This window comes from Pyrus communis, chromosome 13 (genome assembly GCF_041283825.1).
Source record: "Pyrus communis isolate YQ-2024b chromosome 13, ASM4128382v1, whole genome shotgun sequence".
Taxonomy (NCBI): Eukaryota; Viridiplantae; Streptophyta; class Magnoliopsida; order Rosales; family Rosaceae; genus Pyrus; species Pyrus communis.
This window is the reverse complement of record NC_142577.1, coordinates 4,000,220-4,025,176: the sequence shown is the minus strand read 5'-3', so window position 1 is coordinate 4,025,176 and position 24,957 is coordinate 4,000,220. Positions and strand designations below refer to the sequence as shown.

Genomic DNA, 24,957 nt, shown 5'->3' with positions numbered 1-24,957 from the left:
TTGGCAGGGTCCTCGAGATCTTGCACCTCGCCTTTTATAAACCATCCTCTACGGCATGAGACCGCATTTTCAAATTGGTGCACATTAATGAGAGTAGCAGTCGTCGGACGGACTCTTGGAATATTGGACAGAAGTTTCATAGATGATAAGATGGGCTATTTAGGACTAGCTAGTCCACATCTATATAGAGACACAAGTTAATTCAAGAACCCACTTGGAATTGGGAATAGTCGATCCTTCAAATACATTGTATTAATATACATGAAAAATTAATTTTTTTGATGGATGTGATATTTTTACTGGGATATAATACGCCCACCTAAACTGGGCGTCAAACACGTAAATGTGCAAGTGAAAGTAAAAAGGGTAAATTACAATTTACTTCTTTAAATTTTGGTACAATTGTAACGAAAAATGTTTCATTGTGATCCAAAAAACGAGTTGTACACTACGTGTTTTTATATAAGTGGTGAAAAATTTATTTTTTAAATTATTAATTTTTAACACATATTCTATCATTTGTATAATGACACGTGATGTACCATCCCATGTTCCGGTCACATTGAAAAATCTCTCCAATTGTAACCTCGTACAACATTTCTATAACATTTCAATTTCATACATTTGATTATAACTAGCAAAAATTGCCCACGCGATGCTGCGGGTTTTAAAAGCATTTAAATGATACTGTTGATTGTATACACACAAAAGATCAGACTTCTAATTACATGCAAAAAAGATTAGACCAACAAAGTTCTTGTGGCTTTGGATCAACAATAGTACCACCATACAAAAGATTATGAAACATTGTTCGATTTGCATGCAATTTTTCTATTTACCTTCAGAAAATTAGAATGATAATATTCAAAGATCATATACCATCTTGAAATTGAAAGACTAAACTCTGAATTCAAAACTATTTACATGTGGAATGACAGAGTCAATGATCCTTCACTATTCATGGCAAGGCACACCAGATACAACTCATAAAACTCCAACCGATAAGAGGAAAAACGACTCAGTTTGTGTAATTGGTAAAACCATAAACAAAATCCATACCATTTCAACATCATCAAGTTCCATACCATAAACAAATTCCATACCATTTCACCAGCAACACCAGGAACTGGGAACAGTCCTTCGTACAAGTCATGGCTAAGACTAACGACCCTTCGTAGCTAGCTAGGCTTATCAAACAAGTAAATGATTTAATCCACAACTCTAACAATCATTTGCTCTTCTAATATCTCAAAATTCATATCAACCGAGGTGCACAACACTTAAGACTTGAGAGATTTCCAAGTTCACAAGGAATTATTCACTCAAACTGATCAGAAAGTAAAACAGATCTCTTTAAGTGAGTAAAAATGCTATGTAATAACCCCCAGTCTGCACGGAACATTCCGTTAGAGTGAAAAAGTTAGATCTTAACTCAAGGGAAGTGAAAAAGTTAGATCTTAGCCCAAGATAGTGGCAAACTGGCAATAACAAAGTAGCATAGAAAGGAACATCAAATTGCCTTCTGAAGGCAAATGTGCATTCATGGCAATAATCCAATATCGTGGACGGCAGAAGTATTAGGTCATAAGGATTTAGCCCGTGCATTCTGAGACGACCACAATTAGCCACAGAATGATTGTCAAACCAGCAATAAGGATGCAAGCTATTTCAAGAAATGGACCTTCTCGAGTAATCAGAATCTCCACGATCAGCCCCAACACACCAACTATATTACACCCCAGAATGTGAATCAACCTACAATATGCCCCCGAAAAGAATTGAGTTCGGATTAAAGCTGCTCTTTTAAGCAATGTTATTTCAAATGTTTATATTTGGCTACTGCTACATAATTTGATGACCGAAGAAAATGTTTATACTTGATAATCATATTCAAGTATAATAGCTGATCCAAAAAGAGGTGGTTCATGGTGAACCCCTGAGTGAGAAAGAAAATGTTTAATCAAAGAGACTAGAAACTCATAACCACATAAATAACAATCTTATTATTAACATGCCTTTCGGCCCCTTCCCCCTGGTGGATGCAATTTATTATGTTTTTAGACACAAATCATAAGACTATATTTCTAGTTTCATTTCACCTGTAATCTATAACCTGCCCCCTTCCAGTTTAAACTTTAAAGGATGCTTTTCTTTAATCCTGGTTCTTGACAATCAGTGAAGAGTAATAACACATACAGACATTAAACTTGAAACCTTTTTCCAAGCAGATGCTACACCTACAAAAAGATATTAAGCTTAAAGACCTTAGTATCCAGCTTTGGATAATTGTCAAGTATCTGTTAACCTTCCCTTATATGCTACAAATTCAGACTTAGCTTAGGAGCAATGGAATTTGATTAGCATTATTCAGAGCACAAAAATATGCGTAAACACATACAAATTTTTTTGAGCCGCACGATATTGGAGAAAATTCATCTGGTGGTTCACCAACTGAAAGCGACGACAATCCAAAATCAAGGGCAGGGTAGACGCCAGGTGGCCTTTCTCGAGGTTTAATTCACAGCTCAGCCCTTCATCAAAAAGTGAAAGATCAAAATTACTTTTACAGGAAGAGCAATACCAGAAGATGTAATCTAAATTATTTATATTTGGTTCCCCTGAAATCCTTTTGACTGCTTCAACATACTATATGCAGACAGAACCAGAACCAAGTCCAGACTCACTCGTAATAGGTCTCCTCATCCACAACAATATCCCAGCTTTCCCCTGTCGTGCTTTTCCCATATTTGTGCACCTTACTGCAAAGAGAGAGCAAGTTAACTTGTCAAAGAAAAACCGGAACAATAGATGCCAATGCAGTTCAGCAAGTTTATTTCCTTTCGTACCCATTTCCAAAGTGCTCTTCTCCCCGTGTCCTTCACCAACCTAGACATGAGAGAACAAAAACAGAGTTGCATCAGATTAAATTATGGAAAGAAAAAGTTCACTTATGTTGTAACGAATCGACATTAGAATCAAGCAACCAAGTTATGAAATACGAATTTAAAATGTAACTATTTACCGTGTCTGAAATGAATCTGTGAAATCAAATAGTTAAACCCTAAACAGCACCACTGCAAATAGCATAAGAAAATTGAAATTAACCCTAAAGAAATTGGGAAAGAAGAATATGAAAAGGGAATACCTTTCGGCCCTTTTGAGTTATTGGAAAAAAACCCAACAGAGCAAAAGATAAAATAAATTTTCAACTTGTAAGATTCATACGCGAACAGATTGGCGGTCAAAAGCATTTCAAAACTCAGAGCCATCAAGCTTTTTGATCTGCATGGAAATTATTTATGAAGTTTGAGATTCTTATAGATGCTTCAGACACATCGACATATTGAAAAAGCAATATTCAGCAACCTAGTACCCATGCTCCATAGAAGGTTACAGAAAATATGAATGTCTGGACTCTGGAGTGAGAAAGTAAAAGGACTTACCGCGTACTTCATATCTTCTAAGTTTGTGTAGTCTACAATCCCTGTTGTTCCTACAAAAAAGGCATTGGACAAAAGCTAAGTCAATCGAAATTCTGATGTCTCATGAGCTAGGTCTTAGGATTAAGCTATTGAACTAACACTATATGAAATAGCAGTGTATATCCCAAAAACAGTCTGAAATCTGGTTGATAATCGAAGAGTTCGAAGGGATTTACCTTTGGATTCTTCGGCTTTCAGATGGAGTTTGCTTATGTGTGGGAGAGAGAGGTGGAGCAGCTAGGGTTTGAGTATGGAAGAGATGAAAAATGGAGAGAGCACCTGTTTTGGCTGAAGCAATGGCTCACACAATCTGGACAAAAATGCAAATGTCTTAAAAGGGGAAATTATAAAAAGAAACCTCAGCAACTGAATTCAAAGAAACATTCTGACATTGTAAATAACATTTCACAGAAAAAAAAAAAAAAAAAAAAAAAACCTAAACTAATTACACTTGGATTACAATGTTATCATTTAACAATAGGAATTCCAAAACCGCACTGCAACACTTCCAGGCAAGGTAAACCAACAGTACCCTCATGCTGAGCTCTCCTGTGCATATAGACCCCTTGTAAGTAATCTTAATCAGTCAGTTATCATGAATATACAACTTATATTAATTTTCTACAATATCAGAAGAGGAAACTTTTACTTAAGCAGCATAAAATGATATCCTCTGCATTTCATTCCAAAATCCATCACTCTTATGTCTTTGCCTGCACAGTTTCCAACACACATAGCCTGCCATGATGATAGCAATATCAATAATTAAGACATAAAGAAAAGGCTATCCTAGCTAGGTATTATCGTTGGAGTAAACCAACAGCACCATAAGTAAAGTAGCAGACCAAAATTTTTTTTAGAGTTGATGTCTTAACATGTTTAAGTAGCAAAAAGATTACAACACATTGGATGTGTTAACAGATCCATAAGCTGATGACTCCCTCTCCGGTTTACCGGATCATTCTTAATGTATTCAACAATGCAGCAGCAATTAAAAGTCCTTGGAAAATGCCAAGCTACTATAAAGACATGACGAAAACTATATCTCACCTTACCCCCTTGGGCATAGACAGCATATCCGTCCTTGTTGTTCGGGGTGAATCAAAATCCTGAACTCCATTATCATCATCGTCGAGAATGTCTTTGGCTTTTCTAGCAAGAACACCCCAAAACCCATGTTTGGATTCATTAACATTCTTCAATGATGTATACTCGAATCAGATACAACAAAACACACAAGTCACAAATGAAACAGCACAAAACACACAACCCAAAAATTAAATGAAGAATTCTTTATAACATGCATGTTGGTAATACCATGAAAAATTCCACTTCATTATACATGCCTATTGTTTTCTCTGTCCAAATATGAAATTGCCATCATCTTTTTTGAAAGCACAAACCAAAATCACTTCTCAAAGAGATCATACACAGAAGAGAGTGAAAGCTTACCCAAAGCCAATTTCATGTTGTTCACTCCTTCTTCTTTTGGACCCAACAATCTGTGGGTTTGATTGCAGCATAGTGATTTAGTTTAAAATTTCAACATTGATTATATATATATATATATATAAGTGGATAATCCTAAACACTTCAATTAAATCTCAAATTGCAAATTACACTTCAATCTGACTAAAACTACACAAAGGAAAAAACAAAGACAGAAAAATGTTCAAACCAATCTAGAAGCCAAAATGATCCCCAACATCAGTAAATTAACAATAAAAATCTAAACCCATATAAATTCACAGGAAAATCAAGCGCGAAAAAAATTTTGGATAAAAAATTGTCAGGGACAAAAGGATAAATTACAAATCGAAAAGAAAAAAAATCACAAACAAACTAAAACTTCAAATCAGTGAAGACCGTACCTTGAAAAGGGGTCGCCGCTCTTGCCAACATCGGTGCTATCGCCGTCTAGACCCTCAACATGCTTCCGGCCGTACTCGATGACCTTGGTTGTGGAATTCTCCAGCAATTCTGGCAGAATTGGTTGTGCCTGTTTGCTCGCCGCAAGGTTTTTTGCTGTGAATGAAGGCAAAATTTATAAGGTCAGAGACAAACATGATAGCCACGGAACAGAGTGCGAAAGAGTGGTGCAAAAAGACTGGCCGACAGTTTTTCATGACCGGCAAAACATACACCCAAGAGAAGCAAGTATAGTTATTAAGATTTAAACATGAAAGCATTATTCGCGAGGAAAAATTCATCATCAATATCAACTTAATGCTGAATCATAAAGAATTAAGAATCAAATGAAAGAGCCACAACTAAATCACATTCCAAGAACAGAAGGTTATATGAACGAACACAAACCAATTACAGAACTCACACTCATTGAACACAAATTTCAGCAAATACCCAGAACAAATAGCAATAACTTAACCATAACCCACACCCAAATCACAAAAAGCGGCAAATATAACCTCAATCCCACTTAAATCCAAACAACCAGATGACCCAATCTCTCAAATATCACCAACTAATGATCAAGGCAGCTACAAAACAGAAAACAAAAATGTGAGTTCTAATTGAATTCATTTACATATACCCTACACCATTAAGACTTAGTAATAAATTTATCTTCCTGTATTCCATAAAGAAAAGAAACTCATCATACAGAACAATTATAGGTACATAATGATTTGATAAGATAACATTTAAACTGTGCAAGACCTTGCTATTGCACCAGCATGGTAGCAAGGCGTAAATTATTTTAATAAGGTACATACCAACTGGTTGTGAATTTTCTGACTGCAGGTTGTTGAAATACCAGCCACAACAATCTTAACATCAACCTCGTCCTGCAAGGAAATGAAGTTAAACGTAAAACAGATCATTCTGGTAACACATGTAACCTAAAAAATGTTATGCATTAAACTTGTGCTTCCAAGCGTATATTATATATGACTTGTCCTGGATTTTCTTCTTATATTAAAGAAACCATGATTATTGTTGCGTATACCTTAAGCTCTGATAGTAGCATAGATACAGCCCGATAAGCAGGGTCTTCTGTGCTTTGCAAGATCAACGTAAACTCTAAGGGACCTCCATAGAGAGAAGTGACCTGTTTTCGTTAATTAAACAAAATAGTTCAGACCATATTGGAAGAAAACCTTGGATACAAATTCAACCTATTAAATCAGTTAGCAGAAGGATATTGAACACTTCACCAGATAAGACATCCTTACAGTGCAAATACAGAAATTTAGATATGTCCATCAAAGGAAAATATAGTTTAACTATGTTAATCTAACATCACAAAGATATTGAGTTTCCAAGTCTCAGACCCAATAGAGTGTAATTTGAACTTCTTATGAAGCAAAACCTAATTTTTCAACTTGAAAATAATACAAAAACATGATTGGCTTTGACCACTCTCATTCCAAACGGTCTAGCGTAGCCCCTGACTCAAGGGCTCACCAAATGGGTTTTCGATTTCTGTATGAAATTATAAGCCTAAGTAATGTTTGATGACATATTGAATCATCAAGAGCAGGATTCATATGTCCCCTTCCTTGCACAGAACCTAAATATGATTGACATGTTCTCAGCACGATTCACTAACATAATGCATAATGTGATCTATGAAATGCCGACAAGCAATACTTCGAATCGAAGAATTTCGCAATCCCAGAAGCCGAATTCAAATGCCGGCAAGCAATTCATCCCAGACGCGACCCCAAATAACAAATTGAAACCCAACAAAACGAAAAATTTCAAGTGAATTTCTCGGCAACCAAACGGACCCGGATCTGAACGAAACATAAAATGGCGAAAAAAAATCTAAATTTTAAGGGAAAAAAAACAAACCTGGATCTGAACGAAAACTGCTAGCGTGCTGAGAACGCTCTCTCCCTCCCCCTCTATCTCTCCTCCTCTCTGTAAGCCGCATGCCTTCCCCTCACCAAATCCCACACTGAGCGGTCGATCCCACCGAATACAATCCTAACTTGTCCCAAACCCAAACTGACAACAATGCCCACCCAACTTTTACCCCCATCCGTGCAATGTTAACCCTAAACGGGCATTCCCGTCATTCGAACCAATAGCAGCTTCGTAAAAAAGCTGAAATATCCAAACCTACTTGTTTGGTACTGATCTCCTTTTATAAAAAGTGAGTATAAAAAAAATTGAGTTCAAAAATATGTTTGATGAACACTTAAAAATAGCTTATTTTCACAGTTTTGGAAAAAAAAAACTGAAAATGTGAAGTAACAAAAACGAGTTTATTCTCTCAGCACAGCAGAAATAGTTTTTTTTTCCAAAGCACATCAATACCAAACCAGAAGCCGACAGTGGCATGATCGTAATTAAACTGAAATTCATACCCAAACACATAGGCCACTCTGAAAAGTAGTGGCGTGGTCTTAAATAGAATAAAATTCGGTTTCAAACACTGTTAATTTAAACAGTGCCAATTTCAAATCTTACTTTAAACTAAAGTAATTTATAAAGAACTAGCATCTCCGCACGCACGTTAAGCATTTTTGCATCACAGACGCTACACATCCCTAAAGGTGTATTATGATAGTTTTTCTTCCATTATAATTGTCAAGATATATTTTAAATGTATTGTATAATGATGAACTTTTTCTTTACCATGCACGTTCTAAAAAGTTGTAATGTTTTTCGTTTTCACTTTGCGTAAAGTAATGATTTAAATGTTATTCATGCAATTGTCAAACAACATGAGATTTTAAATGCAAGTTCCTACCTAAAGTCCATGAACAATAGCAAGTAGCATCCACTTTCCAACACTTATAAACATAACTAAAATTTACAAAAATATTAATAGGTCGAATTCCTGGATTAGAGGAACATAACAAAATAAAAAAGACAAAGTAAAACAAAAGGTTTAATTACCAAAAACGTAAAATAACCAAAAGAAAGAATGGAGCAAATTCCCTCACAAATTGCGCACCAATTGATTGTTTGCAAGACATTTCTCTCTCTCTCTCTCTCTATCTCTCTCTCTCTCCCTCTCTCTCTCCCTCCCTCCCTCCCTCCCTCCCTCCCTCCCTCCCTCCCTCTCTCTCTCTGTGATTGAGGCAAAAACCAAAATGGAAAACTTAATAACAGTAAAATACCAATCAAACATTGAAGAGAAAGGAGGAGAGACATAGGGAGAATTCCCGACTGTAGGAGTGTGCTTGAAATGTTGTAAAACCCTAAAATTGGTTTAGTTTAAAGTTTAAGTTCATATGAGTAAAAAAGTAAATGAGAAAGAACACACATATGAATAAAGTTAGATACCTATAAACCTTTACCATCCTGACCACTGTGGAAAATCTTCATTACAGCCGGAGTCATAGAAAAAATATGACTCTTCAATACTTTTTTTAACAATAATTAAGGGCTATGGTCATAAGGAAAATTAGAATGTTCGAAAGACAATATACTTGTAGGCTTGTAGCAATTAAAAGATTAAACAATTAAGTGGAGAATTACCTGTTAGAATTGAAAAATTATTACAAAAAGTTTGAAAATTGCCCAGTTAGATATTGAGAGTTAACATCGTTGTTTCTTTGCAAATACCACTGCTGACCTTATTCAAGAACCATTTTAACATAATAGGTTCTATTTGGATGATTAGAGTTTTGAACCTTTTCTTTCCCCCAATTCCACATGAACTGAGTTTTATTGCTGAACAGACCTTGGTAAATATTTATAACCTACTAAAAGTGTTTTCTTTTGATTATTTTCCAATATATTTTTTAGCCAATTGACAACCCTAAAAGATTTACTTACACACACATCAAATCTGTGTTTCATAAATATACCTAAGATGTAATGCTAGATATTTTTTTATAGTTTCTTCTGCTCTATTCTATGCTGGATAATACTGTTTTTCTGTATATTGTAGATCATTAAAATTCTGCCATGTTTGTGAAATTGAGATTTTTAAATCGAAGAACTTAACAAAGAAAATTGTACATATTTTTTTGGATAAATGATATTATCCACATCTCATGTTATGTAAAAAAAAATTAAAGTACTCTCTCTGTGTGCATGAATTTGAAACTTTTTACATTTTCTAGAAAGAGAGACAATGCAATTGCGTTTTATTGTTAGAGAAAGATGTGTCATTCTGGATTTGCTTAAAAATGCTTAAATAATTTGAAGTTGAAGAGTCGAATTGGTGGGAAGCAATTGAGACGCACATATCGTCTTCTAAATGGGTCAGATGCAAATCACTACCAACGAATAACTGGGTCGTCGTCTTCTTTCTTCACTTCTGAGCTTTTGGGGTAAAAGGAGTCATCTACTTCTTCTAGGATTTCGGGGCTATATTTGTGCCTTCGTCCAAGGATTTGGTATAATTCCCCTTTTTTAATTTATTTTTTTTTTAATTCTTGATGGATATTTCTATTGTTTTCTTCAATTATTTAATTGGATTTTGATTTTTATCTTTGCCATTTTTGTTTTCGCTTTTAATTTTTTATGTTAAAAGATGTCGTATTGTGTTTTCGTACCAAGTTATCCTCATTTGTATCCCTCACCAAAATATATACATGTAAAATCGAAGGAGACTGTAGTGTAACTCATTATAAAGTGACAAGCCCTATATACATTGATGCAATAAAATATAAACGATATCAATCCCCTGCAAATAAATGTTATTATGTTAACAAAAGTAACTTCAATTCTTAATCGTTAGTTCAATTACGTTTTTTCCATTCTATCTAGAATCTTAAATAGGGAATTTCATGTGTCTTAACAAATAATTCCTGAAGTTTTATTAAATTGTTTCATCTAATGTATCTAATATTTTAATAATTGCTTATTCCTTTTGTTTGGTTAAAGTTTTGTTCCATTTGTTTTCTGTATTGCCTAGCATGTTGCTCCGTCGCATCAAAGAGGGCTTCTTTAAGCTTGGGTTTCTTGGCAGTGGCTTTCTCCATTGACGTCTACACACCTGCGTCTCTCCTCGCTTTCCCACTTCCTCCGGTGCAATCTCTTTTTCTTTCTAATCTCTTTTGAGTTTCTTTCAATATGTCACTTTATATAATTTATTCTTTAATGTCAGATTTGGTGAGTTTGATTTGGGTTTGTGAATGTCTTCCTGGCTTTTCCACTTTGGATTCACATAATAAGTTCAATGGTTGTAAACGGAACAGAATACTGACTCGCGAACAAGGCAATTCAAAGCTTGAAAATTTGTATGTTATGCATGAGCTGACTAATATTTTTTTGTGCACTTTATTCATGCCTGTTGTGGATAATAGCTTGAAAATTTGTATGTATTGCATGAGCTAACTAATACTTTGTAGTGCACCTTTCCATGCAAATTATTCATGCCTGTTGTGGATAATAGTTCCAAAACCCGTAGCGAAGCGCAGGCAATTTTTCTAGTTCTAACTAACTTCCAAATATGCTAACTGCCTCACTTCAGCGCCACCTTTTTGACCATACTACCCTTCTTATCCGTCAATACTGGTCAATACAAACTACAAGGAGTTCACAACTAGATTTTCTTTAATTACCCTTTAATAAATTAATTAATTAAGTCGTTAGCCAATTAAAACTCTGAGTAAATTAGAGTCATTGGTGGACTGGCCGAGGTTGTGCAAGTGGTTGAGTTCATGGTGAAATTTTTAGTTGTGATGGGAATACGGATGGTACACCACGTGTTTTTATGTAAGTGGTGAAATTTTTTATTTTTTAAGTTATTAACTTTTTAATACACATATCCCATCATTTATATAAAAACACGTATTATACCACTTCGTGTAACAATCACATTGAAAATTTATTCAATTAGTCTATCATCTTATTCGAAAGTATTTTATTTAATCGCCAATTGGTCCTTTTGCGTCTTGGGATATATATATTGGATGAATTTTGGTTTTGGGATTCGAACTCGAGAGAAGTGTTGTATTAGTTTTCTGAGAAAGAAAACTGGAGAAGTAGAAAGACGAAGAGTGCCACCCGTGAAGCTAAAGAGTCGAGAAGAGGAGGAATACCCTCGACAAATTTTTAGTTGCAACGGGAACACAAGTGGTACATCACGTGTTTTTATGTAAGTGGTGAGAAATTTTATATTTTAAGTTATTGACTTTTTAACACATATATTCTATCATTTATATAATGACACGTGGTGTACCACTCCGTGTGACAATCACACTGAAAAATCTCTCGAATACCCTCATAGGCAACATGCGTATATCAAAATGAAAGTATACAAACCAAGCAGAAGCAAAATCGGCAGCATACTCAATGAACAGAAAATCCCAACATTTTCAAAAGCCTTTCACTTTTCATCGAAGTGGCAGAGAAAGGTCAAATTTTTTAAAAATAGAATCAAAAGGGAAAATAGAAAATCCCAACATTCAAACTCCCAAAAAAAATAAAAATGGACAAGTAAATGAGAAGAAAATACATAACAAGGTTGGTTGCGTGGTCTTGTACAAAAGCATCTTCGGATCTAGAGTGCAAGGCTGTGAAAAGCTCTGACTTTCATCGTCATCAAACACACCTAAATCACAGTATACAAACTATTTGCGCTAACCTATACTTCATGATCATGATCATAGTTGAAATATACGCAATTTGACCGACATAGCTCAGTGTCTAGTGTCTACTACACCGTTGTTCCAAGGTAGTTTTATACTTGTGCAGCTGCATTTGCTCGTTTTAATCTTCCTTGAAAATGAATGTGGCAAGAACAATTTTAAAATTATTCTTAACAGCAAATTATAATTAAAGGGTCAATAGTCGTATTATCATAACATTGCTACATTCTACAATTGCATTTGTAACACGCGTACTGGCCATCCCTTTTCAAAAGCAATTGTTACTTGAAGTTATTAGATATGACTCGAGTGTTGTTAATTATACAGGTCGAACCTGGACAGATGGTCCTTGTTCACGCTACCGATGGAGTTGGATCCCATTTATGCCTGTGAACTAATGCCATTGGTGCCACTGTCACAGGAACCATATCAACTCAAGAGAAGCCAGCTCAAACCAAGGAGGATGGATGCCGCCATGTCATAATCTATAAGGAAGAGGACTTTGTCGCTCGTGTGAAAGAAATAACTTTCGACAATGGCGTTGATGTTGTCTATGATGGCGTAGGGAAGGATACGTTTGAGGTATAAGTTTTACTTTTCTTATAATCTCCATAAGTGTGTCATGATTTACTCAAATGTTGTTGCATATATATGCTTGACCAACTCCAAAATCGATGCAAATGACTTCTAACTCAGTTGGTTAAGGGCATTCGACATTATCTTATACATAACATTTATTTTGGACTACGAATTCTTACCAATAGATATCGTTTTCAAGGATCGCTGGCAATGTTGAAGACTCGTGGGCACATGTTGAGTTTTGGGTAGTCATCAGGCGAGCTAGATCCGGTTCCCTTACAAGTGAATTCAACGCGCCATTTCTAATAATTCGCTTAATTAAGATTCCAATACTCTATTGAAAGAATTTAAGCTGGGTTTGTGAAGACTGATTGCATAAGCTTAACTCAATTGATGATGAGTGCTGTTTTGACTTCATTATATAGAGATTACAAGGAAAGTCTGTTACAGTATAAACGTATAACGGATTACAAATGAATTCAAATTACAAATATAAACTGATAGAGTCTAAGAAGAGAAAAGAATGCGTTGGTTCTCTATCTGGTGAAGAGTCCTTGAGTTATCCAAACTGTGACTTTGAGATAGGAATGCATATATTGGCAGACCTGATTGACAGCGAAAACAATATCAGGTCTCGTGAAAAGAAGATATTGGAGAGCACCGACTATACTTCAAAAATTAGTGCCATCTGACAAAGGTTCTTCGTCATATATACTCAACTTACAACCAGTTGCAGCGGGAGTGGTGAGAGGATTTTCATCAAACATTTTGGTCTTCTTTAGAAGGTCCATGATGTACTTGGATTGAGACAGATACATGGCAGTGGATGTCCGTGTAATTTCCATCCCAAAAAATAATGCAAAGGACCTAGATCCTCTATAGAAAACTTTTGACCAAGCTGTTGAATGAACCGAGATATATGTGATTGATTATTGCTCGTAACTAGGATGTAGTCGACATATATCAACAAGTAGATAACTGTGGATCCATTAAAGAAAGTGAACAGCGAAGAATCTGCTACTGAGGCCTGAAACCCAAGTTCTTCAAGATGTTGGGAGAAATATTGAAACCAAGCACGAGGTGCTTGTTTCAAACCATATAATGATTTTTGCAGTCTACAAACATGTGATGGAAACTGAGGATCCACAAAACCTGAAGGTTGTCACGTATAAACTTCTTCTGCCAAAGAACCATGTAAGAAAGCATTATGAACATCAAGTTGTCGGAAAGGCCAATTGTAGTGAAGTGCAATGGAGAAAATGAGTCTGATTGTTGCATGAGTGACAACCGGTCTGAACGACTTGTTGTAATCTATACCTTCTTTCTAGTGAAAGCCATTTACGACTAGTCGAGGATTATATCGCTGTATGGAACCATCAAAATGCCGTTTGATCCGATATACCATTTATTTGGAAGAACATTCATGGATAGAAGAAATGGAACCAAGGACCATGTGCCAGTATGCAAAAGAGCATTAAACTCTTCTGCCATTGCCTGTTGCCATTCAGGATATTTGTTAGCCTATGTAAAACATGTAGGCTCAACCACAGCATTAGGGGCAGCAAACTAAATGAGATGAGGTTTCACTAATGCTGGAGACTCATGTAGAGTACTGGAGTTGGATTCTGCGGAACTTTCTATTCTTCCTTCACTGTTGTTGTAGCACACACGATGCATTCATCCACACGCAGAGACGATGTATCGTCCCTATACTTCTGGCATTTCTTTTTTCTTCTTTCATGGCGTAAAACTTTGTTTCCGGGTCTTTTGTACATGCAATATATGCCCTTATTAAGTTCTTTTCAAAGATTTAAACAGACCCCTGTTCTTAACCATTATGCTTAGGATGTCAAGCAACTATAGATCGATACATGTCAAGTCGATTTTATTTATTCTAGGAACAAAGTTGCTTCATAATGTATCATGTTTCAAGTTTGTAAACTTTTCGTATATTGGCATCAATACGAATGCTTTGTGACAAAGAGTGCCTCTAAATAACATAGGAACATGCTAACTCCGTCGTCACCATTTTGGTTGCTTCATGAGCATTTCAAAGCTGCATAGCAATTGGATTTTCTCGTAAAAGAGCGAGAAGTGTCACGTGAATTAGTACGAAGAAGAGAGAGAGAGAGAGAGAGAGAGAGAGAGAGAGAGAGAGAAGTACTACGAAGAAGGGGAGAGAGAAGAGAGAGAACAAAAGAATAAAATTGTAAATTAAAAATAATTAAAAATACAACCACGAAACAATATGAATAATGTGAGTTTGCTAATAATTAATTATCCCTAAACCATTTTCACACATTTCTCTTGTTATTCAATTTACTTTTGCTAAATTAAGAGTTACTTGTTCAGAAAACAAGTCTTTTAATTTTATATGGGATATTTTTTTCTATTTTTTTTTAAGAAAACCTCGACGATACGAGCGATATTTTATTGATAACGAAAAAAATAAGTTACGCTTGGTCAGGGGAGAACATAAGCCTTACCTCTCGTAATGCCAAGAAAAGGAGAAAAACAATATTGAGTAAGAAGGGGGGATATGAACCTTACCCCTCTAGAAACGAAAACAAAAATGATATAAGGGAGGGGGGACATGAAACCTAACCCCTCTAAAGCCAAACCTGAAAGAAAAATACAATGAAACAAGAGGACGAAATTTGACAAAATCATACAACACAACCATACTGGTCACAACAAGGAAAATGCCAACAAACTTACGCAAAGTACAAAACAAAGCTAAACATATTCAACAATTACATGATACATTTTAAGCACTATCCTATTCAGCAACTGTGAAAGAAGGACGCTCCATGGCATGTTTACCAGCAAAGAACCAAGCACAATCCAAAACCCCGTGAAGAATCCAACTCCTAAGCTCACGTAGAACCACCCATCTTCTAGTAAACGGTATCCACCTCCTCCGTCTTGCTCAACTGTTCCTGGCGGTATCACCCCATTCGTGCTGCAATTCTTGTTGACAATTCTGAGTCACTTAAACTTGGCCGTCAAATTGTTGTAGGCCAAGTTTAAGTGACTCAGAAATGTCAAATTCGTCATGCTTGGAGGAATTTCACCATCAAGTTGGTTCATGGAAAAATCGAGAGATTCTAACTGTGCCATATTACCAATCTTTGAAGGAATTCTTCCGGTGAAGCGATTATTCGATAAATTGAGTGACTGCAATGCGAGGAGGGCAGTAAGTTCTTCAGGGATCTCTCCATACATAAAGTTGCATGAAAGGTCCATGCCTTTTACGAATCCCAGAATCTTGGTATATTCCATTTCTATCCCTTTCGTTACCAAATGATTCTGATAAAATAGCCAAGGCGCTCAAATTGTGGAAGCATCTCGGTATCATTCCTGAGAGTTTGTTATGTGCAAGGTCCAATATCTGGAGACTTTTCAAATAACAAACTTCATTAGGAATATCTTCTTCAAACTTATTTGAACGAAGGTTAAGAACATGCAACCATGAAAGGCTTTTCCCTATCCATATTGGTATGCTTCCGGAAAACCCATTTTCACTAAGGTCAACAACTGACAACCAGGTACAGTTCTGCAGGGAATGTGGCAATTCTCCGTACAGGTGATTATTGCACAAGTGCAGTGATTCCAGCCTTCGTAAATATCCCATGGACATAATGATTTGATAAGATAACACTTAAACTGTGCAAGATCTTGCCATTGCACCAGCATGGTAGCAAAGCGTAAATTATTTTTGTGTATACCCTAAGCTCTGATAGTAGCATGGTGGCCCTGAGGTCTCTCTCTCTCTCTCTCTCTCTCTCTCTCTCTCTCTCTCTCTACATATATTGTTTACGAATTGGAATTCTGGGTTGTGCTTTGATTTGTATGAGAAAAACAGAATCAGCCCAATTTAATTAAGAAGCCTCTGAGTTGTTTTTATTGTTTGTCATTTTGACTCGTTGAATTTGAGAATTGCTTCTAATCTGTGCTATGATAATTTATTTGGAAGTGAGCATGCTTGTTGATAGATGATAAGCTTCAATTTATATTGTCTGGTAGAGAGTTTATAGTGCCATATCAAGTGCTTTTCTTATATAATCGTTCACATAAGCCGGCAATTGGACCTGAAAACGATTTATACTCCTTTGATGCTGATCATTCGATATCCATTTCGTTAAAGTTTTGCTTTGGTTATTAGTTTATGCCAATAATTCCCAATCGTTTTTCTTACTTTTGCAATGTGATCATGTTAGGTGTTGAAATGGGAAGATGTGGAAGTAGGGGAGCCAAAGGATGGCGAGATTCGTGTCAAGAATGAGGCCATTGGGATTAATTTCATTGATGTGTACTACCGCAAGGGCCTTTATAAGGCTGCTACGCTTCCCTACACCCCAGGTTTTGCTTCATTTCAACAAGTTCACTTATTGAATAAAAATTCATTTTTTGAGATTATGGAGATACATTTCAACGTTCTATTAAAAATTTTGGGTTTCTTGACAGTTTTTGTGTAAACTGTAAACCTCTCCTGTGAGTATAAATTTCGAGGAATGATTTGGATGAATTAAAACAAGAGTGCAGAGCATGAAATCAGATAACAGTTACCGCCAATAGTTGAATAAAATTCATTTTTGAGATTATGGAGATGCATTTCAACCAAGATTATCTTGTATCCAAATTTTATTAAAAATTTTGGGTAACCTCTCCGGTGAGTATAAATTTCGACAAATGGTTGGGAATGATTGGGATGAACTTAAAAACAAGAATGCAGAGCATGAAATCAGATAACAGTTCCCACCGATATTTTTATTGTGTATATATACATCTCAAACTTTATCGGGCACTGGATGTAGTTACTAGTTACCCTATTTATGTATAAACCAAAACTGATTTCAGGTGTCGAGGCTTGTGGAATCGTGACAGCTGTGGGACCAGGTCTAACCGGCAGGCAAGTTGGAGATCTTGTAGCCTATGCTGGTCAGCAAATGGGCTCATATGCAGAAGAGCAGATCCTTCCTGCAAACAGAGCTGTGCCTGTTCCTCCTTCCATTGATCCTAAAGTTGCAGCCTCCCTCATGCTTAAGGGTACAACAGCTCAGTTTCTACTACGCCGCTGTTTCAAGGTAGTTTTACACATGTACCCGCATCTGCTTTTTTTAATCTCTCTTGAAAATAAATGTGGAATTGCAGAATGTTTTTGTGGAGCTCTTTGTTTCATACACACACTGTTCCTGTCAAGGTGAATATTTGTTACTAATAATACTGGTCAGTGCCAGCAAATGTAAATCAGTAAATGAAATTGAGTGTACCTTTAAATATCTGATACAAGGAAAACTGCCATTCCTTCTCTTTCACTTTTTCATTTGTGGTACGCTTCTTGTTTCCGTTATGATGTACAGTCTGCGGAAATAAGAAAAGCATCACAGCTAAGTGTGAAAAGTGAAGTGCTTTGTTAATCTCAACATATCTTCATTCTACAATTGCATGCCTAATGATGGCCATCGTTTTTCCTAATGGCATGAATGTTTTGAAAAATTGAAACCTTTGTTGCTTTTGTTATTAGATCTGACTCGACCTTTGTTATACAGGTCGAACCTGGACACACAGTCCTTGTTCATGCAGCAGCTGGTGGAGTTGGATCCCTTTTATGCCAGTGGGCTAATGCCCTTGGTGCGACTGTCATTGGGACTGTATCAACTAAAGAAAAGGCAGCTCAGGCCAAGGAGGATGGATGCCACCACGTCATAATATATAAGGAAGAGGACTTTGTCACTCGTGTGAAAGAAATAACATCCAACAATGGGGTTGAAGTTGTCTACGATTCTGTAGGGAAGGATACGTTTGAGGTAAGTTATACTTGTCTTATATTCATAAGCGTGTCATGATTTATCCAAACTACTCAACTCCAACATTGACATCATCTAATAGATAAGTAATGTTTTCGACTATGAATTCTTATCGGGAGGTATTGTTTTCAGGGATCACTGGAAGTCTTAAAACTTCGGGGATACATGGTGAGTTTTGGGCAGTCATCAGGTGCGCCTGATCCAGTTCCGTTATCAGCTATTGCAGCGAAATCACTTTTCTTGACTCGGCCTAGCCTCTTTGATAGGAGCATATTCATGCGACTTAAATGGCTTGTTCTCGTGCATTTACGTTATGTTTCTCTAGTTATTTTAGTCCTTTATGCTTCTTTTGTGTGTTTTCAGGTTCTAAGGGCTTAGGGAGCAAGAAAGTGCATTTTGAGGCTATTTGGAGCATTTTTGGGCATGGATTGGATAGCTTATCCATGGAGCCAAGAGGATGGACGAATTTGAAGGCCTTGTATGCTCTTTGGGACATAAAACAAAGGGCCTAGCCCAATCAAACAAACCTTTGAGCCATGCAAAACCTCTAGCCCAATCAAACAATGCATCACAAACCCAAAACCATCAAGAAACCATCCTTTGCCGTGCCTTCCACATCAATTCCAGCTTGTCTTCATCATTGCAGCCACTTTGCCCTTTTATTTATGCATTAAACCTATTTCCTTTCCCTAAATTGCAGCCACAATCCACACCTTTCCAACCTAGCTGCACCCTACATACATTAATTAGTCATTCTTTTCATATTGCACTCACATGCATTTCAAGAACCAAAACAACATTGTGCCGTGCCTTCCCTTGCCATTTTCAGCCAGCACACTTCATCATTACACCACCATTCATTCATTAATCCACATGCACATTCAATCATTCACTCAAGCACCCTTGTGCCTTGTTTCCCCCTTTGTTCCCACCAAACACATGCATTCATCAACATATCTAGTTGTCACTCATGCATTTCCTTCATCATTTCCAACCCACATGCAGCCACATATTCATTCACTTCAACATTAAGCCACACATACACACACATGCACCCAAAACACATCCATGCCGTGCATCCCTTTGCTTTCCAGCTCACTTATGCATTTCCAGCTTTCACATGCAATTACACACACCATTCACCCCTTTTCTATCCCTTGTGCCGTGCATCCTCTCACCAAGAAATCAAACAAGCCACATGCATTACACCCCACATGCACTTTAATCATTCAACCATGCAGCCACACATTCATTCTCCAACATTGAGCCGTGCAAAACAACCCATTCCAGCAACCAAATCCCTTTGTGCCGTGGGTTCCTAGCATTTCCAGCTTTTCCCTTTACATTTCACATGCATTCCATACTTTCCTAGCTGTTTTTCACATGCATTGCAGCCACATTCTCACCATTCTCTCCCTATATAAACCACACACACTTCATTCATTTGCATCATTCAATTCACATCTCATTTTCATACACAACACACCACAAACACATCCATTCTTCCCTAGCCGTGAGTCCCACTTCCATTTCCTGCATCTTCACTTCCATTTCCATCACTTCCCATCCCTCTAAAATACTATCCAACAATCAACATATCCTTAGACCTTGTGCCACAACGAAGAGGAGGAGAAGAGTGCCTAAACGTTCATACAATTCAAATTTGAGTTGTTGGAATTTTTAGGTGTTGCTTTTCCTCGATTGCAATGTTTAATTTCAATTCTCTTTGTCTTGTACGTATGAGGAACTAAACCCCCCTTGGCTAGGGGGGATTCGAAATATATGTTTACGCTTGCAATATGATTTGATTACTTCTAATTACGTTTCATCAGTTGTGAATTCAATTTGTTTAACTATTTGATTGATAACCTATTTATGTATGTTTATTGAGAGTGCACGCTTAATTTTCATGCATGAATTTGACGCTAGAATATAAGTGAGTTTCACGTAATAGTTATGAACTTATATTCACAAATAGTGGAGGTTGCTTATAAACAATCGCGTTAAACATATTCTTGGCATAAGTTTCATGCAATCATAGTAACGAATGCCTCGTCAACACTTATAGTTTTCATGTTGCTTAATGATTCTTGCTTGTATCTCTATTATGCAATTCATATAGGGAACTTGTGAGGAATGCTTTGGATTGTCGTATGCAATCATCCAATTCATTAACTTAAGGAAAACTTGACAGTTAATTTAAGCGGACCTAATTAACCCGGGGTGTTGAGAATTCATGGTTTATTGAAAAGCAATTAGAAATCGTTTTGCATGCAAGTATAACATGTGTGGAGATGAACCCCTTAGCTAGCTTCCCATCCATTCATTTCCGTCAATTTCGTATTTACAATTTGTTTTCTTTGCAATCTATCCATTTTAGTTTAATCTCGTCCAAACCTAAATCCCCCCCCCCATATTTTGTTTAAGTTTTAGTCTTAATCTTTCTTACTTTTAGTTCTGCATTCTTCGAGTTTAGTATAGTGTTTTAAACTTGTTTTTACGTTTTTGAAGTCAAATCCAAGTGGTTAACAATCCCTCCTAATCCCCGGTCCAGAACGATCCCTACTTACATACTTACTACAATTGACGAAAATAGGGTTTAATTTGTGTGCGTATAAATCACGCATCAAATTTTGGCGCCGTTGCCAGGGATTAGCAACTTTGCTAATCTCTTGGATTGTTTTATTTTCTTTTGTTTTTATTTTATTCCAGATTCTTATTCTTGTTTTGTTTCTTGTTTTAGGTACTAGTTTATGACTCGGAGTTCTCATCCGATTCTTGAACATATCTTGAGCTTTAACGCCGATTTCGAGCGAGAATTGAGACAAAAGAGAAAGAACTCAGAACCTAGCGAATCAAGTGAAAGCTCCGAGTCCGTTTCTGAATCTGAAGAAGAACCCAAGACAACAGTGGGTGAAGAAGACATGGCAGCAGACAACCGAACAATCAAGGAGTTTTTCGCTTCGGGATTGGCCAATGCCGCACCATTATGCATTCAATACCCCGTGGCTGCCCAAGGCAAGACCGATGAATTCGAGTTGAAGTCAAGCTTGTTGCACCACATTCCGAAATACCATGGACTTTCCATGGAAGATCCCAACAAGCATCTCAAGGAGTTCGAGGTTGTTTGTTCGAGCATGACACCCATAAATGTCGACGGGAACATTCTGATGATGAAGGCTTTTCCATTCTCACTTTTGGAAAAAGCGAAGGATTGACTTTTCGAATTAGCACCCGGAACGGTTACATCTTGGGATAGTATGAAAAGAGCTTTCTTGGAGAAGTTTTTCCCAACTTCAAGAATCATTCTCTTGAGGAAACGGATTAGTGGTATCCAACAAAATCAAGGTGAATCGTTTCCGTCTTATTATGAATGTTTTAAATCACTTGTTGCTTCTTGTCCATAGCATCAAATGAAGGAGGAGCTGCTCATTCAATACTTCTACGAATGACTCCTTCCAATGGAACGCCAAATGCTTGATGCCTCGGCGGGAGGTGCGTTGGTGGATAAAACTCCGTGGGCTGCAAAAGTTCTAATTGCCAACCGAGCACATAATGCACAACAATACGAAGGTGTTGGACAAAGAGACCCCCCACGGCAACACCAAGTCAATGAGGTAAGTGCCATAACCGAACTTCAAAATCAAATGGCTAACCTTACTACGTTGCTTTCTCAGGTGGTGGAAGGTCCAAAAGTCAAAACCGTAGCTTCTTGGAGCGTATGTTCCATGCAAGGACACCCTACAGACACGTGCCCACAATTGATTGAGAATGGGGGATGGGAGAGTGCAAATGCCATTGGATTTCCAAGCCACAATCAACCAAGGAATGATCCATATTCCAACACATACAATCCGGGTTGGAGAGACCATCCAAACTTCAAGTGGAGGGAGCCTCAACAACCTCAACAACAAGGAGGCTTTAGACAACAACCCCCGGGGTTTTACACCAGAACCCACAACCAAGACCAAAACCAACCACAATCCAGCCAAAACCATCAAGGTACGTCTTTAGATAATGCTACAGTTCTTAAGTTACTTACTAGTCTGTCTCAGGGACAAGAAAATCAAAACAAGGCGATGCAAAACCAAGACCAAAGGGTGGACCAATTAGAGAAGCAAATAGGGCAGATTGCGGAGTTTGTGGGACAATTCCGAGATCAAGGCAAGCTTCCAAGCTCAACAATTGTCAATCCAAAGGGTGGCTTTGAAACCGCCAATGCAATCACCTTAAGAAGTGGCAAGGAAGTTGGAACCACCTCACAACCACCAAAATCAAGTCAAGATGAGGAGGACAAGTTGTTGCAAGAAGAAGCACAGGGAGCAAAGCCCACGACCAAGGATGACCAAACCTTGCCAAATTCATCTAGACCTCTTAAACCATCCCAAACCACCAAGGTAAGTCCCAATTCGACTTTTTCTAGTTCTATTCCACTAAACGTGCCCTTTCCTGGCAGGTTTAGGCAATCAAAGAAGGAAGAAGCCGAGAAGGACATTCTAGAGACCTTTTGGAAAGTTCAAGTCAATATCCCGCTCCTTGATGCGATTAAGCAAGTTCCGAGGTATGCTAAGTTTTTAAAAGAACTTTGTACAACAAGGAAAAGGATCTCGAACAAAGAGGTGGTTCAGGTAAGTGAAAATGTCTCTGCTGTGTTACAAAGGAAATTACCCCCTAAATGCAAAGATCCGGGTAGTTTTACAATTCCGTGTGTTATTGGTAATACTAAGTTTGAACAATTCATGTTAGATCTAGGTGCTTCAATTAACGTCATGCCATACTCTATTTATGCTTCAATGAACCTTGGTGAATTGAAAAATGATGGTGTGATTATTCAGTTGGTCGATAGATCTAATGCCTATCCAAAGGGCGTATTGGAAGATGTCTTAGTACAGGTGAATAATTTTATCTTCCCGGCGGATTTCTATGTCCTTGAAATGGAGGAAACCACCCATGCTCCACCCTTGCCGATTCTTCTTGGGAGGCCATTCATGAAGACGGCCCGAACAAAGATAGATGTGTTTAAAGGCACTTTAACGATGGAATTCGATGGGGAAGTGATTGATTTCAATATTTCTGAAACTACGAAATTTCCTAATGATAATCATTCATGTTTCTCTATTGATATTCTTGATTCTTTGGTGCAGGTACCTGATCTATTCCATGCCATGGGTTCCAATTGAGCCTAAGAAGGTTTCGTCCGGCTGCAAGACGTAAAAGAAAGCGCTACTTGGGAGGCAACCCAATACAGTGAATAAAGATTGTTCATTGTTTTCCGAGAGATTACAAGCAATAAAAAAAAAATGGCAGAAAGATGGAGCCTTCACAAAGGTTGTGTACGTGAAGCCCCACTACGTGGCAGCACTCTCGGAGCGGGAGGCATCGGAGCGGGAGGCATCGGAGCAGGAGGCATTGGAGCAAGAGGCATAGGAGCGGGAGGCACCGAAGATAGATCATTCAAGGCCCCAAGCCTTGGTGGAACGTTAGATGATGCAGGAAAGAGGTGCCTCTGGAAGAAAGCCGCAAGCCTTTGACGGTCATCAAGCTCATCAAGCTTCCTCTTCATACCTGTCGAATAATTGTTGGCAAGCACGTGCAAACTTTGATTCTCGTACTTAAGCTGTTTGATCTCTTACTTAAGACTCTCCACCTCCGCCATCATTGATTCAACCTGACGGGAGCGAGCAAGAAGGCATTGGCCCATGTTGGACACAGAGCCAGCGCACTGAACGCTGAGAGCTAAGGACTCTTGAACGGCCAACTCATCGGACCGTCCTGAAAGCAGCTGACTATCTTTGGGAGTGAGGAGGTTCCGAGCTACTATCGTAGCTGTTGTTGCATCCGTCATCATAGAGTCTTCACCTGTAAGAGGACCATGAGAAGATAAGAAAGACGGGCACCATACCTTACCCTGACAAGGCGCGACCGGATCACTGCTTAGACTCAAATCTAAGCAAATGTTTGATGGGTTAGATGAGCTGGCAATTTTTCAAGAAGTTAAAAGAGAAGGTTGGATGGAGTAAAATCTCGACGGGCCGGAGACGATTTCTGGGCAATCTTCAAAGTGTGCATGCTAGAGGTGATCGATCACCTCTATTAAAGGAGAGGCGTTCACCGATTCAGAAATGAAGAGACACCACTCTTCAAAGACGGATTTTCCGGCGTAAAGATCGTCAGCTCTTCAGACGAAAGCTCCCGGCTTTTCAGAAAGCGTGTGCCACTTTGTCAAAAGCTCCCGACTTTTCAGAAGACGCGTGAAAGGCGAGAAAGCAGCTGCACACTTTTGCCGACAAACGTGGGTGACAAAGCCGAAAGCTCCCGGCTTTTCAGAAAGTGTGTACAACTTTGTCAAAAGCTCCCGGCTTTTCAGAAAACGCGTGCCATTTTGTCAAAAGCTCTCTGACAAAGCTGAAGACGCGTGGAGGACATTGCCGCATCCGCACTGCCACTTGCCATTACAATTCCTATATACATCAACATTCATGGCAAGGCATACACCCACAAACGCATAACTTTCCTTCTCGGCCGAAAATGTAAGCTGCAACCAACCCTCTCAAACATGCTCAGTCTTCT

The 24,957-nt window shown here is 37.8% G+C and overlaps 2 protein-coding genes and 2 pseudogenes across 7 annotated transcripts; 2 read left to right on the top strand and 2 right to left on the bottom strand.

Moving 5' to 3' along the window:
- Positions 1-497: 497 nt before the first annotated feature.
- On the bottom strand, positions 498-7,488 carry LOC148691624 (uncharacterized). 6 transcript variants are annotated; one of them, XR_015954872.1, is made up of 16 exons: positions 7,296-7,479; positions 6,448-6,549; positions 6,215-6,286; positions 5,354-5,507; positions 4,935-4,984; positions 4,533-4,634; positions 4,132-4,220; positions 3,943-4,031; positions 3,659-3,792; positions 3,444-3,493; positions 3,226-3,282; positions 3,023-3,074; positions 2,847-2,886; positions 2,685-2,759; positions 2,100-2,531; positions 498-1,755 (listed from the first exon to the last, which is right to left on the bottom strand). XR_015954872.1 is itself a non-coding variant. In XM_088682827.1 (16 exons), the coding sequence occupies exons 13-16, from the start codon at positions 2,848-2,850 to the stop codon at positions 2,153-2,155; spliced, it is 297 nt and encodes a 98-aa protein (XP_088538953.1). In that variant the 5' UTR covers positions 2,851-2,886; positions 3,023-3,074; positions 3,226-3,282; positions 3,444-3,493; positions 3,659-3,812; positions 3,943-4,031; positions 4,132-4,220; positions 4,533-4,634; positions 4,935-4,984; positions 5,354-5,507; positions 6,215-6,286; positions 6,448-6,549; positions 7,296-7,479; the 3' UTR covers positions 2,128-2,152. The 6 variants fall into 6 exon arrangements, 4 of the variants coding, with proteins under 4 accessions (XP_088538951.1, XP_088538950.1, XP_088538953.1 ...); XM_088682827.1 differs by lacking the exon at positions 498-1,755 and having other exon boundaries at positions 2,128-2,237; positions 2,399-2,531; positions 3,659-3,812; XM_088682826.1 differs by lacking the exon at positions 498-1,755 and having other exon boundaries at positions 2,128-2,237; positions 2,399-2,531.
- A 7,722-nt stretch (positions 7,489-15,210) lies between these two features.
- On the bottom strand, positions 15,211-16,211 carry LOC148691623 (uncharacterized; annotated as a pseudogene).
- A 361-nt stretch (positions 16,212-16,572) lies between these two features.
- LOC148691622 (uncharacterized) lies at positions 16,573-20,863 on the top strand. Its single transcript, XM_088683363.1, has 6 exons — positions 16,573-16,599; positions 16,798-16,939; positions 17,438-17,664; positions 18,130-18,387; positions 18,520-18,687; positions 20,843-20,863. The coding sequence occupies exons 1-6, from the start codon at positions 16,573-16,575 to the stop codon at positions 20,861-20,863; spliced, it is 843 nt and encodes a 280-aa protein (XP_088539489.1).
- Positions 20,864-21,140: 277 nt separating this feature from the next.
- Positions 21,141-23,567, top strand: LOC148691621 (uncharacterized; annotated as a pseudogene).
- Positions 23,568-24,957: the final 1,390 nt, after the last annotated feature.